The following is a 12,671-nucleotide window of genomic DNA, read 5'->3' on the forward strand; positions in this document are numbered from 1 at the left end:
AACCTGGACCTCAAGAAATGACAGGGCAGTAGAGCGAAATGAGCAGGGCAAGGGTACAGGCGCCCCCCTCTGACTCCCCCAAAATGCACCACACACACACATACCCAGAGGCTCCCCTAGCCAAGAAGGCCCGTCTCCTCCCGAGCCACCCCTCCCTCAAAGGCACAACAGAGCAGGGGACTCAGGCCTGGCCTCGGATTGATTTATTCTGTTTATTGATTTAAACTATTTGCAGTCTGACTTTTCTCCTTTAAAAAGGACCCAAGGTGGCTTGCAACAATTCAAGGACAGTCTGTAAGCTAGTAACGGTGAGTGTACCATACTAAAAGTGATCAGGGGGGATCCTGTCCCACTTCTGAACCTCACACCCCCAAATGGCAGGAGGGAGGGACAGGTGATGACCTGAAATGGGGGGCAGAAAAAAGGGGATTTTTCTCTCCTACAGTGACCCCTACTTAAAAAAAAAGAGAAAAATTTTCAGGTTTTTCAGGGTCAAGGAAACAGCGGCTGTGCTGAGCGCCTATTGGCCAGGACCCGTGACGTCACCAACACCACAGGCTCCTCTGCAGGAAATGCTCCTAAGGTGTAGCCTGTCTTACTGCTTCCTAAGAAATCACAAGGGGCTTCTTCTGCCCTAGACCCAGCACCGGTAATTCTCCAGAAACCTCTGGCCTTCGGAGACTGCTGCATGTCAAGCAGCCCGAATCCTGACGAATTTGCTGCCTTCTTTTTATGCTCCTGCCGCTTCTCTCACCCGAAGCAGAAGGCAGCCAGGAGCCCGGCAACTTCTTACCTGTGGCGGCAGCGTCGTAAAAACCGCATGATCTTGCGTGCAGCTTGGTCCTGCTTCTTGGTGAGCAGGCTGCTTCTGCGAGAGGAAGGGAAGGGAAAAAGAGAGGACAGCCGTCAGAGTGCAAGGATGAAACCCACTGTAGCCACGCAGAGGCCTCCGGAAAGCCTGTACAGGGAGGGGGGCACCCCCTCCTTCTCTCTCCTGCTGCCTGGCAGCCAGAGGGTCGCCCTAGGCGAGGGCAGCTGGTTTTCACAAGCTCCCAAAGCTTCTGCTGCTGCCAGGCTTAATCATCATCATCATCATCATCTTGGAACTGCAATGCCAGGAAGGGACCCTATGGGTCCCTGAGTCCTACCGCTGTTAAGGAGACCCAGTGGGGGAATCGAACTCCCAACTTCTGGCTCCGTGATCCAGCTTGTTCCGGGGGCCACACGGATGAATTGGATCTGTCGCGATCCACCCTTTCTGCTCCTTGATGACACAAAGTCACCTTCCCGTTCCGCTTCTCAGTCTCTGGCTGAGTCCTATTCCATTTAAATCCCCTCCTTGTTATTTGCGTACACCAATATTTTGCCTGCCTTGAGCCAGCGGCGCCCCTGAGTTCCAGTTTCCCCCCTGTCTTTCTCAGATGCAAAAGCACGTTTTATCCTACAAGACTAGAACACTGAGAAATCATAGGAGGTCGTATCTCTGCTGGTTGCCTTTCTCCAGGTGGTGATATCATGACACCCTGAGAGACGGGTGGACAGAAGGACAGACATGTAGGCGTTCTGCTCCAGGGCAAAAAACCCCTTACTTTTCTCAAACCGAGCTACTTCGGGGCAAGCTTTCATGATTTACAAATCAGCCCACGTGCCCAGAGTGGAATAGTTCAGTCACAGGTTTAGACAGAGAAAAAAAGGGCAGGGTGGATGGAGGGGTGGGTGGTTGACCAAGGTCGTGATGGGGGAAAGAGGGAGACAATGACACAACATGATAATAGCCTGGTTAAGGAGAGTAAGGATGGTCAAAATTACACAGACATCCTGCTAAAAGCCATCTGATAACTTTCGGGAAGTGTGATTAAGGGGAAACCATCATGAAACCAACCCCCTCTGGCCACTGAGGACTAGCGCCTTGCCCCGCCTGCCTGCCTTCTCCAGCCGCCCCACCTGAGTTTTTGCTGGACGAGGGCAGCCGTCCTGCGACTTTGCCTTCTCTTGCCACACTCCTTGTAGCTGCGGTAGAACTGCTGGATCAGGACGGCCGCTTTCCGGCTCTGCTGGAACTTCTTCTGCTCGTAGTAACTCCGGAATTTGCTCTGGATGAGAATGGCCGCCTGGATCATCTTCTTATAAAGTGCATACTGGGAGGGGAGATGGGGTGGTGGTGATGGTCAGGAGGTCAAGGCAGGAAAGGAGAGAGGAAAAGAGAGAGAGAGAGAGAGATTGAAAGGTCTGGGCAGTTTTCTCTGGGATAAGGGGATGGCTCCCCGAACACACAAACACACACACACACACAAAACCCGGAGGCTCCTCTCCCCCTCCCTCCCTGAGTCATTACCTTCAAGGCTATCCAAGTAAGCTTGTGGGAAGAGAAACAGAAAGCACAAGGTGAACGCTCGGCCGTCAGCCTCTTTGGTCATCAGAAGCATCCAGTGAAAGGGGGGGGGGGACACAATGCCTTTCCTGCAGGACTCTGGGAGGACCGGCTCTCAGGGACCCTCCATTTTGGGGAAACAAGCAGGCGGAGCCGGGGTGCCGCCCATGGGTTGGCACACCGGTGGCAGAAGCCAGAGAGATTCTCCCGTGAGGAGCCCTGCTCTCTAAATGGAACACATAGGAGCTGCTATGGGGAGCCTCTGGAACTCCCCCCTCCCCAAAGGTTCAGGCTGCGGGACGCTGCGGAATGGGGCTCTCCCAGCAGGCCAGAAGGACGTCTCAACACCACCATGGTTGAGAACCCCAACTTAGTTAATGCACAGACAACGTGGAAGGGGTGATAATGGTCTCTTTCCGTGCGTATACATGTGCAGCACCTTAATCTAGAATTCCTAAATTCTGGTGGGAGAGGTGCGCAGGTGGTGGGCTAGTGCCCTTGCCTCCTCCCCGAGATGGCAGAGCTAGAGGGGACCCCATAGATCATCAAGTTCAGCCCCGGTCAAGGAGGGGCCCCGTGCCAGCCTCTGACTCCGTAGCCAGAGGCCTAAACTACTGAGCTATCCAGTGGGGTGGGGTGGGGAGGCAGGCGTGCCAAATCAAAAGCTGGGGTGTGTGAGAAGCCACAGGTCCCCCCCTTTCATCATGACAGTCTTGTGCTGGAGAGGGTTCCCCATGGAGCCGGTTTACAGATCCCCAAAGCCCGCCTGGTTCTCCCGGGCGTCTGAAGCCAGGAGGAAGGCCTGGGGCTCTCTCAGCTAGACTGTTCTGGGCTGATGTTTGGAGGGGGGGGAGCACTCGAGGGAGTGGGTCCCCCCCTCACAGCTGTGCCCTCGGATCATATGTCAAAGCCCTGTTTCGCTCTGCGCCGGGGTGTGTGTGTGTGTGTGTGTGTGTGTGCCACAGCAGCAAACCTTTTCCTAGGAAAATGTGAAGAACTGGGGCTGGGAATGTCAGAGGACCCCCCACCTGGTCAGGAGGTCAAGGCAGGAAAGGAGGGAGGAAAAGAGAGAGAGAGAGAGATTTGAAAGGAGGGAGGGGCCTTGGCCACCTGGTGCCAGCTCCTCCTGGTAAAAGCTGCCCCCCCCATCCAAAAGAACACTCACCTGTTTGTATTTACGGTAGCAACGCTGAATGACGGCCGCGGCCACTTCCTGTTGCTCCCGGAGTGGGCGTCCCTGCAAAGAGGGGGCAGCGTGGCAGAGCAACGGTAGTCGCCCAAGTGGGGGCATTTGGAGAGGGGGGGAGGATGGGTTGCACAGGATGGGGATTAGGAAGGAACGACGCCAAGCGCAGCTCCCCCCCCCCCCCGGGTCAACAAAGGAAACCCAGAAGCTCAAAAAGGGGATGGCGAGTGGGCTGGGATCCGAAACAGGTGCCCGGACCGAGAGCCCTCATCAGCCAGGGTGGTGCTGCGGCACACCTCCTCCCACGCTCACCCTCAGGAGCACCATCCTGCCCCCCCCCAAAGAGAACCGGAGCTCTGAAAATGACCCAAGGGGGGGGGTGATGAATGCCGAAATTGCTAGAAGCGCCTCTCCTCTGTTTCTTAAGGGGCGGTTGGGTGGGAGGCCCACCACCTCTGTGGAGTTCGTGTGTGTGTGTGGGGGGGACACCCCACAAAGGGCCAGAGGCACATGGGACCAAAGGCATCGGTGCCTCTGTGGAGCCCTCCTTGGCACCTTCTCCGTTCTGCCCAGTTGCCCCAAGGAGGCGGTTCCCTTCCTTCTGGGCTGGGCAGATGGGCCGAGCCTTCCCCGTTTCCCCGGAGCAGGGGCAAGAAAGCCAGCCCGCCAGGGATGCTGGGGCGCCCGCCTCAGAGCCGGGCCGGCGCTCTCGTCGCCTCCTCCCGGCGCCCACCTTGTACTTCCTGAAGACGGTCTGGACCAGCTTGGCCGCCTCGTAGAGCTCCCGCTGCTCGTGGTCCGAGAGGGTCAGCTGCGCAAACTCGTTCTCGACTTTTTCGCTGGTGGAGGCGCTGAGGAACTCGGACCAGTCGGTGGCCGAGGGGAGGCTGGGCTTCTCGAAAGCCAGGTGGCCGACAGGCGAGCTGGCGGGGCTGAGGCTGCTGCTGGAAGGAGAGGTCAGGGGTCCCCCGTACTGGCTTCTGCAACCACGAGAGGGAAGGAGAAGAGGGTCACCCCTTCCGGCAGGGTCCTCCTCCATGGCTAAATCCATGCCTCCCCCCCTTTGGGCAGCAAACTGCAAAACGCTTGGGCAGCTGAAGGCACATAGACCATCCAGCCCCGGGGAGCGAGCCTCCACAGACCTGATCTGAGTGGCCGTCGGTAAATGCTCCACATCCGCGAGGTAACTGGCCAGCCAGCTCATGGAGGAGCCAAAGGGGGAGCCCTCCGTCCTCTCGGCAGGCAAGGGTGTCTCCGCCGGCACAAAGGTCTCCCCCCGTTTGATCCGCTCCGGCGTGGCTTCGATGATGTGCTCGGCCAGCGTCATCATGGTCACCTGGGAGGAGGAGGAGGAGGCGGCAGCGGGGGTGAGTGGTTATTATTTATTTTGTGTGTGTGTGTGTGTGTGTGAGAGAGAGAGAGAGAGAGAGAGAGAGAGACCCTCGATCTGTATCTCGGGGAGGAGGGAGGGGCAGTGGCCCACCACCTGCATGCTTTCTCTCCCACCAGAACAGACCCCCCCCCCAGCCACTCTGCCATGGAGGAAGGGGTGCCACAGCACAAGGCCACGGATGCTTCCCTAAAGGATGAAGCTGCATCCATGGTTTTAGGGGTCCCAGGAACGTCCCCGTGGCCAACCCACCCCAGCCCCGGCTCTAAACCGGGCAGAAAGCAAAGCTATAGCAGAAAGGCCCAACTGGGCGGCCCCAAAGCCTCCCGGTATGTCAACCACTGGAAACTGGAAGTGATTGGGTCCAAAATGTTTCTCATTTTTCTTTCCCTTCTCTCTTTTTTCTTTCCTTGAATTAAAACAACAACAACACCCCCTAGGTTTTCTACTACAAGATACAGAGGGTTTCGCCGTGCTCGGGAACAAAAATAGCCAGACCACCATGCTCCATCTCACTCACTTTGAATCATCACATTGAGTCTTGTAGACCTCAACCCTGCCCTGACCCCAAAATCAGGGGAACCCTCCGGCATCTTTGCCTGTCCACCTACTACTCCAGAATCCTTAGGAGTTTCAAAGGTGCACTGGGACATCTTCTCGAGAAGCTGGCCGGAATTCTGTTCCAATCTTTGCATCTGTTTCTTACCCAAGAATGCAGAGCTGAACGTCTTATTCTCTTAAACCACAGCAGTAACAGTTCTGATTGCGTTTATCCTGGTCTGCAGGTTTGCCACTGTTTATTCAAACTGGGGTTGACCAAGGACCTGGGAGACCGCATGGAGGTAGACCAGACCTCCAGGAGTCCTGCCACCTGGTCTACTTACTCTATCCTGGAGGTAGATGGGACCCCTAAAATACGTTCGATTAACGGTGTCTTTTCTTGGGATGCTTCCTGAACACCAAGCAAGGTGTTACTGTCATGGCGGGAAGCGGCTGGTGTTCACATAACTTGCCCTGGCTAATTGCGCCTAATTAAAGAGGGGCTGGGGCAGATCCGAATCACACAATTGGGACACGTGACCCGGGCACAGGGCCGAAGACATGTCCTGGCAGCTCCTCAACCCTTATGAAACACCAGTATGGTTCAGGTCAATCATTCCACTGGCGATTTGTGATTTTTATTACTAGCCTTTCCATCCTCAGGTGGGGTGTGTCTCCCTGGCCAAGGGTCCCTGGTTCTGAAATGTTGCCTGCCTTCTTGGGCACAAGGCGGGCCCCAGCTGCACCCCACCCACTCACCTGCAAATCATCCACGTGGTGTAAGCAGTCCTCGCTCTCCGTGCTCTCCCGGAAGGCCAGCAGCTCCGCGTCAGCGGCTTCCCGGTCCGCCATCATCAGCACTCCCATGGATTCCCCCCGTGGGTGCAGGCGCCCAACCCCCGAGTCCTTGCCCCCGAGTCCCTTCGGGCTGCCGGCCACCTGCCCCCCGGGCACGCCGACCATGTAGGCCTCCTTGGGGCTCCATTTGAGTCCGGAGCTGCCACGGTAGGCGGCCACGTCAGGGACCGGCTCCCGAGCGTAGTCCCGGCCCATCAGCCTGGTGCTGATTGTCTCCAGAAGGGAGGCCTTCGCGCCAGGACTCAGCTTCCGGGAGCTCGGGTGCTCCAAGCTCAGGGCGGTGGAGAGGAGCTTGTCCTGACGAGCCGAGAAATATTCGGGGTTCAGTTTGTGTTTTTTGGGTGCTGGGTAATCCTTGTGGGTCTCGCTGCTGTAGTAACTGGAGGGCTCCGACCGAGGCCGCCTCAATTCTGAAAGCAAAGAGAGCTCTCTTAATCAGGACTGAATGGGCTTGTTAAGAGTTGAAAAGATTGATTTTATGGGGTGCAAAACTGGTGCCCTAAAATTGAAAAGTCCTTTTAAAAAGTGCCTCAGTGAAATGCATTAAAAAGCAAAAGCAGTTCTGGGGAAAAAAAATACAGCTGGGGAAAATTGTATGCCTGACAGCCATTTGTTTACAGTACACAAAATAACTAATAAGATAAGAAGGTAGAAGCATCTCATTCATTTCGTACCAGTTTTTGGGATGGAAAAAGCAATGCTTACATTATGCAAATAGAGGAAAAAAAACAGAGTGCAATTAATTTGCCGCTTGACCTATGATGTCAATTAACAAAGAAACAATACAAAATAGATGTGGAAACCTGTGTTAAACAAATGAGAATCAGCTATTGTGGAGAAGAAGCTTTTATAAAACAGGGTAAAAGGAGAAAAAAGATGAATGTTGTTTTAAGTAGTTTGCTTCTTGATAAGGAAGTAGGGGGAAAAAGTGTTGTTCGTTTTATAAGGTTTTAGCCACATAATAAATAATTATTGCCTAATTCAAAGTGATAACAATGAGGAGTATGAACTCATATAGTACTCTGTAGTATTTATGAATGGAACGTGTAAATGTATTGAACTGTCCAAATATAATATCAGGAACTTAGAAAATGGTACTTCAAAGGTGGTGTCTACCCTAGAACCCACCTAAACTAATTAGTGCATAACTTAGACCCCAGCTACCAGGCTTCCTGAGTCAATTAACCAATTTCTTGTGCCTTCCATCTATCCAAACTGGGAAACAAGAATTACCAGTATTGGGAGACACTGGGACCCCAGATCCTCCACTTCCTGGTTCAAAGGGAACAAAAAACTGTGATCATTTCACCCAGATAGTCTCCAAGTGTGAAGTACCACAAGGAAGCCAAAGGAAAGGAGCAGATGGACATGGACATATATTAGAGATGGGCACGAACCAGTTTGCCTCAGTTCGTCAAGGCGGCAGGACAGGTGCTGCTGTTCCGTTTCTCCTGCCTCTTTTGGCTCAGCCACTCAGCAGGCCCCGCCTCCATCATCTTCAACTGACTGGGCAAGAGCTCAAGGTTCTCTGCCCCGCCCTCTTGGCTAATCTCCCAATCAGAGAAAAGTGCAGGGCAGAGAAGCCTGGCCTCTTGCCCGTGACTGGGAGATTTGCCAGGACTAACAAGCCACCATTCATGAACCCTACCTGTATTAGAATTTGAAATCACGGTGAACCCCTTCTGGGGCTCCTGCTGAGAGGCGATGATTTCTCCATGCCACTGAGCAATCCAGTTCTCACTGCCGGTCTCCTCGCGAGAAGGACAGGGGATCCGGGAGGGCTGCCGGAGCTGGGCCTGCTCTTCCCGCTGCAGCTGATCCAGGCACTCGGCCAGCTTGACATGGCCGCGGGAGCGGGCGATGGCCAGGGGCAACCGGCCGAGCGAATCGGGGATGGAGATGGCCCGCCGGTCCCACTTGTACAGCACCACGGCTGCCTCTGTGTGGCCCAACGCACATGCCCACATCTGGAAAGGAAACGGGGGTCAGGTGGGCCGGGAGCTGGGAGACAGGGGGAGGTCCCTTGCCCACAGGCTGAATGCCCACCTTGAGAAACACAGCCTTCTTGGAGGAGAGTTTAGCACGACGGCAGGATGCTGGGTAATCCCTGTGGCCACCCGTTTGCATCCATCCCCTATTTCCTCTCTGCCGCTAAAGAAACGGAGCCTCTCTTTAAAGAGGCAAACCCCACCCAGCCCTTCCACCCGGAATCACCTCCTCCCACCCCACCCCCAGTCTCTTCAGCCTCCCCGCCCCTCCCCAAGAAGGCAGGGATGGCCTTCCTTGCCAGGGTTCAGGGGCCCGGCTACCCACCAGCGGCGTGCAGGAGAAATGGTCAACGTTCAAAGGGTCGACTTCTAACTCCAGGTCGATGCTGTCGGCGTGTTTGGTGCTGGAGAAGGTGAGAGGAAAAGGGGTGTGTGCATGGGTTGGCTCCTTGTCAATAAGAGGGAAAGGGAGGGGGGAACCCTGACCTCCAGGTCATAGAAGACAGGCATCAGAAAACTCCCCCCAGGGAGAAAAGCCACAGGACCACAAAGTTGTCCAAGGGCAGTGGCTGGGAGCAGACACATCGGATGGGGATGGAAATGGCATTCTTCCCCCCCAAGGAACCTCCCTCCCCCTGTTGGCAAAGCCTCTGTGCACCAGCTGGCAAAAGTAGGAAAGGCGGTCAGCAGCGAGCAGCCCGAAGGCCCAATCTGGCCCCTGGGATGTGGCCCATCTCAGACTGGCCCTGAATCCTTAGCCACCCAAGTCCCTTGCCAAGCCTGAGCTCCCTTTCCCACAAAGCCGGAGGGCAGCCTCTGGGACTTACCGCCACTTGAGGAGCGTCTGGATGAGGGTGGCGTAGCCCTGGGCAGCGGCCAGGTGGAGGAGGGTCATGCCCCGGAAGGTCTTGGAGTGGATGAGGTGCTTCGACTTGGCCCAGCAGGCCCGGTTCATCATCTTCTCGCACACGACCACCACGCGGCTCTCAAAGCAGTTGCCGGCGGGGGCCGTCCCTGAGACACACTGCAAAGGAGGGAGAGAGTTAGGGACCTTCTGGGGAGGAAGCAGAAGCAGGGGGTGTGGACGGCAACAGCCAAGAAGGCCAAAGGGGCAGCTTCGCAGTTAGAGTGTGATAAAACCTTACCTCTTCAGAATCAAGTTCTGTGTCCACACAATCCCTTGGAAAAATGAAGCCCACCCTCTCCCACACACTGACTGATTAGTCAACAAAAGGGATTTCACATTCTCTGCTCATGGTATCCTTTGATTTGGATTCCTCCCTTGAGCAGGGGGGTGGGACTCGGTGGCCTCAGAGGCGCCTCCCAACTTCATGATTCTCTGATTCTTTGCAATTTTTATACATTTCTCTATTGGGAAATGCAGCTTTCTTTCCATTTCTGGACAGAGATGTGCACCTCCTACAAGGACAAATGCTGGGGACAAGGGTGTGGGCCTCTCCTTCATGGGGTGGGGTTCAAAGAAGAACCCGTGCCAGGAATGTTTAATCTGTGGATGTCCTGCTTCCTCAAGGGTGGACTGGATGACCTCCTCGGGTCCCTTCCGGCTCTGCAACACTATGTTGACTTGCTAGGGCTATATCGCCTTCCATTGGTCTGCCCAAACCCTGACATGGTCTACAGCTTTCCTCTTCTTTGCTACCAACAGGTTAATGAAAGAAAAAAACTTCATCTGGGCCATCCTCAGTGTTGTGAACGTAAGGCAACAGCTTCCGTTCACAACATTAACACAGGAAATGTGCCATTATAATCGGAATTCATTTTCGCCACCTTGTAAATAAAGCCTAGCAGACATACATGTAGTGCCCAGAACGGTTTACATAACATACGTTATATAATGCTCATGATGTTCTAAAAGCAGCACAAAAAAAGTTAATGATGAAACCAACGAGGCCAACTCCGCACATATCTGGAAGAACAGCTTCTCGACCCAAAGATTTAAAATATCTGGCCTCCCTTCTCCGGGAGGATGTGAAAAAGCAGGGCTGGGAAGTTCCTTTTGTAAAAAAAAAAATAAAAATAAACTTGTGATACAGAGGAGTAAGTTTTTGGTTGGCTTCGACCCTGGGGTCCGCCTAACGAAGTGGCTGAGCAGGAGGTCCGGAGAGCACCGAGTTTGCTCCAGGAACTCACTGCCACTGGATGCAGGAATAGCCTCTGGAGGATGGTTTGCTTTTTGCAGAGCCTATTTTGAGCTTGACAAGGTAGAGAGGGGGAAAGGGGCAGGTAAGACTTCTAGAGACCATGTCGGGGAGGGTGCAGGAGGTCTGAACCCTTTGCCGCAGGACGCCCCGGGAGGACACACCTGTGCTTCACTGCCTCCACTGCTGCCGCCGTTGCCCCCACCTCCTGCACCGACGCCTTGCTTGTGCTGCTGGGACCCCGTCATCTCGGCCATCCTTCGCTCCATCTGCTCCAGCCGCTCCAAGATGGACATCCTGAACTGGTTCTCTGCATCAATTGGGGGGGGGGGAGAGAGAGAGAGAAAGGGGAGAGCCGAAGGTTGAGGGGGGCCCAGTGCGAATCCTGACGCATGAAGCAGGTTGGGGACCAAATTTCCCAACTCTTGCGAAGCGCCCACAAGAGGGCGAGGAAACCTCTGTGTTTATATAAAATACTGTATAATAGTTCGTCTTTCAGGTGCCACGTGTTTTTATCCTTGGTTTGTTTCTTTGGATCTTGTCTGGTTTTTGTGTGTTTCGATTAACTCTTTGCAGGCTTCCCCGTCTCTCTCTCTATTCTGTCTGGGGCTCTTCCTGGACTTCCTCAGCCACCCCGAACAAATACCTGCAAATTGCTTTTCGGGAAAAGCTGGGTTGCAAGGAAAGAAGGGGATCCACCCACCCGCGCACGCTGCCCTTCTTGTTGAGAGTGCGCTAATCACGGGCATGAGGCGCGGAACCTAAATGGAGCCTCCACAGGCAGGTGCAGTGTACCAGAAATCCAGGACCAGTTCCCCAGCCACCCTCGTAGGATTGCCATGGCCAATCTCAAGAGAGGCCGACCCTCCCTTGCTTTTTTTGGGCTTCCTTCTCTGAAATGGGTGCCTCGCGGTCTTCCGTGGGGCCAAATACACGGTTTGGTAACCAAGCCTGAAACCCGGCCTCTGCCTTTAGCTCAGTTTTATGGGAAGATCATCTGCTTTTTTTGTTGTTTTGTTTTTTGAGGAACCCTGATTCTCCTCTTGCCTCTGCCATTTGCAACAGCTGAGGGCGAAAAAGAAAAGCAACAGTGGGTCTTCTCAGGACCTTCTCAAAGATGCCAAAGGAAGTGGATTCCCGTTGATGAGAGTTATTTTATGCAAAATTAAGCCAGCTTGCATTTGAGGTGCCACGGGCGTCTACTGCCGTGGCTACTATTGAAAGAATTTAGCAGCAACGATTATTATGGGACTCCGGCGAAGCCTGGCAGGCACCTGAAACCTTCCTGCCCCATCTCTGCCATTCCACTTTGGGGCACAGTCCAAACGACTTTGACCATGTGTGCCCAGCGTGGCTACAGGGTCGGGTTGTCTGTGGTCCCCAACCTTGGGGCTTCCAGATGTTCTTGGACTGCAACTCCCAGAAGCCTTCACCACCACCTCTGCTGGCCAGGATTTCTGGGAGTTGACGTCCAAGAACATCTGGAGGCCCAAGGCTGGGGACTCCTGGTCTAAGGGGTTAAGGAAGCATGCGGACCCAGGCCTCAAAAGAAAGGAAGGGAGAAGGAAAACGTGATTTTCTCCCCCAGAGTGGCTCTCGAAGTCTGCAGGGATCGAGTGCGAGGGGGGGAATCTTGGGTTAGATCGGGTCCAGGGGACAGCACTGGTGGCCGTGGTGGTGATCCCCCACACACAGCTAGAGGCTGACTGCTTCTTGTTGGGGAAAAGGGGAAAACACTGATCTTTGTAATATCTGGCACTGTTCTTGCATGCCCAGAAGGATGGTCCTTATACGTTGCACCAAGACCTACCTTTCCCCCTTCCATGCTTGGTGCAAGGAGCCCCCCCCCCCCGAGGGTTACCTAGAGGGCCAGTCCCTGGGCTCAGGCAGTGGTCAAGAGGTGGAGGCACACCCCCCACCCATCAACATGAGGACCCTGTGAAGGCAGGCACCCTCTTCTGGTCACGCTCTGCAAGAAGAACAGCAATGGACCCGCCAAGCAGGCAGGCTTTAGAAGCCCCCCCCCGGGTTCCTGGGGAAGCCCCCAGAGAAAAAGGCCTCCGTGGAGAGTAGAGGAGGGGTGAGGGCCAGTAAGGACTGCCCCGCCACACAGGCAGACAGACTTTGGGCTGGTGGACAAACGGGGCCCTTCCAACTTCAGGGGGCGGTGGCAAATCCG

The 12,671-nt window shown here is 54.7% G+C and overlaps 1 protein-coding gene across 4 annotated transcripts in view; it reads right to left on the reverse strand.

Annotated features, from left to right (window-relative positions):
- The window catches only part of CAMTA1 (calmodulin binding transcription activator 1), a 583,032-nt gene that overhangs the window by 13,999 nt on the left and 556,362 nt on the right, over positions 1 to 12,671 (reverse strand). For 3 of the 4 annotated variants that reach the window (XM_078379134.1, XM_072977721.2, XM_072977722.2), the window contains exons 11-21: positions 10,657 to 10,802; positions 9,161 to 9,357; positions 8,659 to 8,737; positions 7,994 to 8,312; positions 6,247 to 6,755; positions 4,700 to 4,893; positions 4,291 to 4,537; positions 3,537 to 3,608; positions 2,336 to 2,356; positions 1,945 to 2,138; positions 794 to 868 (exon numbers count right to left, since the gene is read on the reverse strand). In XM_078379134.1, the coding sequence (XP_078235260.1) occupies positions 794 to 868; positions 1,945 to 2,138; positions 2,336 to 2,356; positions 3,537 to 3,608; positions 4,291 to 4,537; positions 4,700 to 4,893; positions 6,247 to 6,755; positions 7,994 to 8,312; positions 8,659 to 8,737; positions 9,161 to 9,357; positions 10,657 to 10,802 (2,053 nt within the window). The remainder of the gene's footprint in view (positions 1 to 793; positions 869 to 1,944; positions 2,139 to 2,335; positions 2,357 to 3,536; positions 3,609 to 4,290; positions 4,538 to 4,699; positions 4,894 to 6,246; positions 6,756 to 7,993; positions 8,313 to 8,658; positions 8,738 to 9,160; positions 9,358 to 10,656; positions 10,803 to 12,671) is intronic. The other variant, XM_072977723.2, reaches the window with a different exon arrangement.

Source organism: Pogona vitticeps, chromosome 7 (assembly GCF_051106095.1).
Source record: "Pogona vitticeps strain Pit_001003342236 chromosome 7, PviZW2.1, whole genome shotgun sequence".
Taxonomy (NCBI): Eukaryota; Metazoa; Chordata; class Lepidosauria; order Squamata; family Agamidae; genus Pogona; species Pogona vitticeps.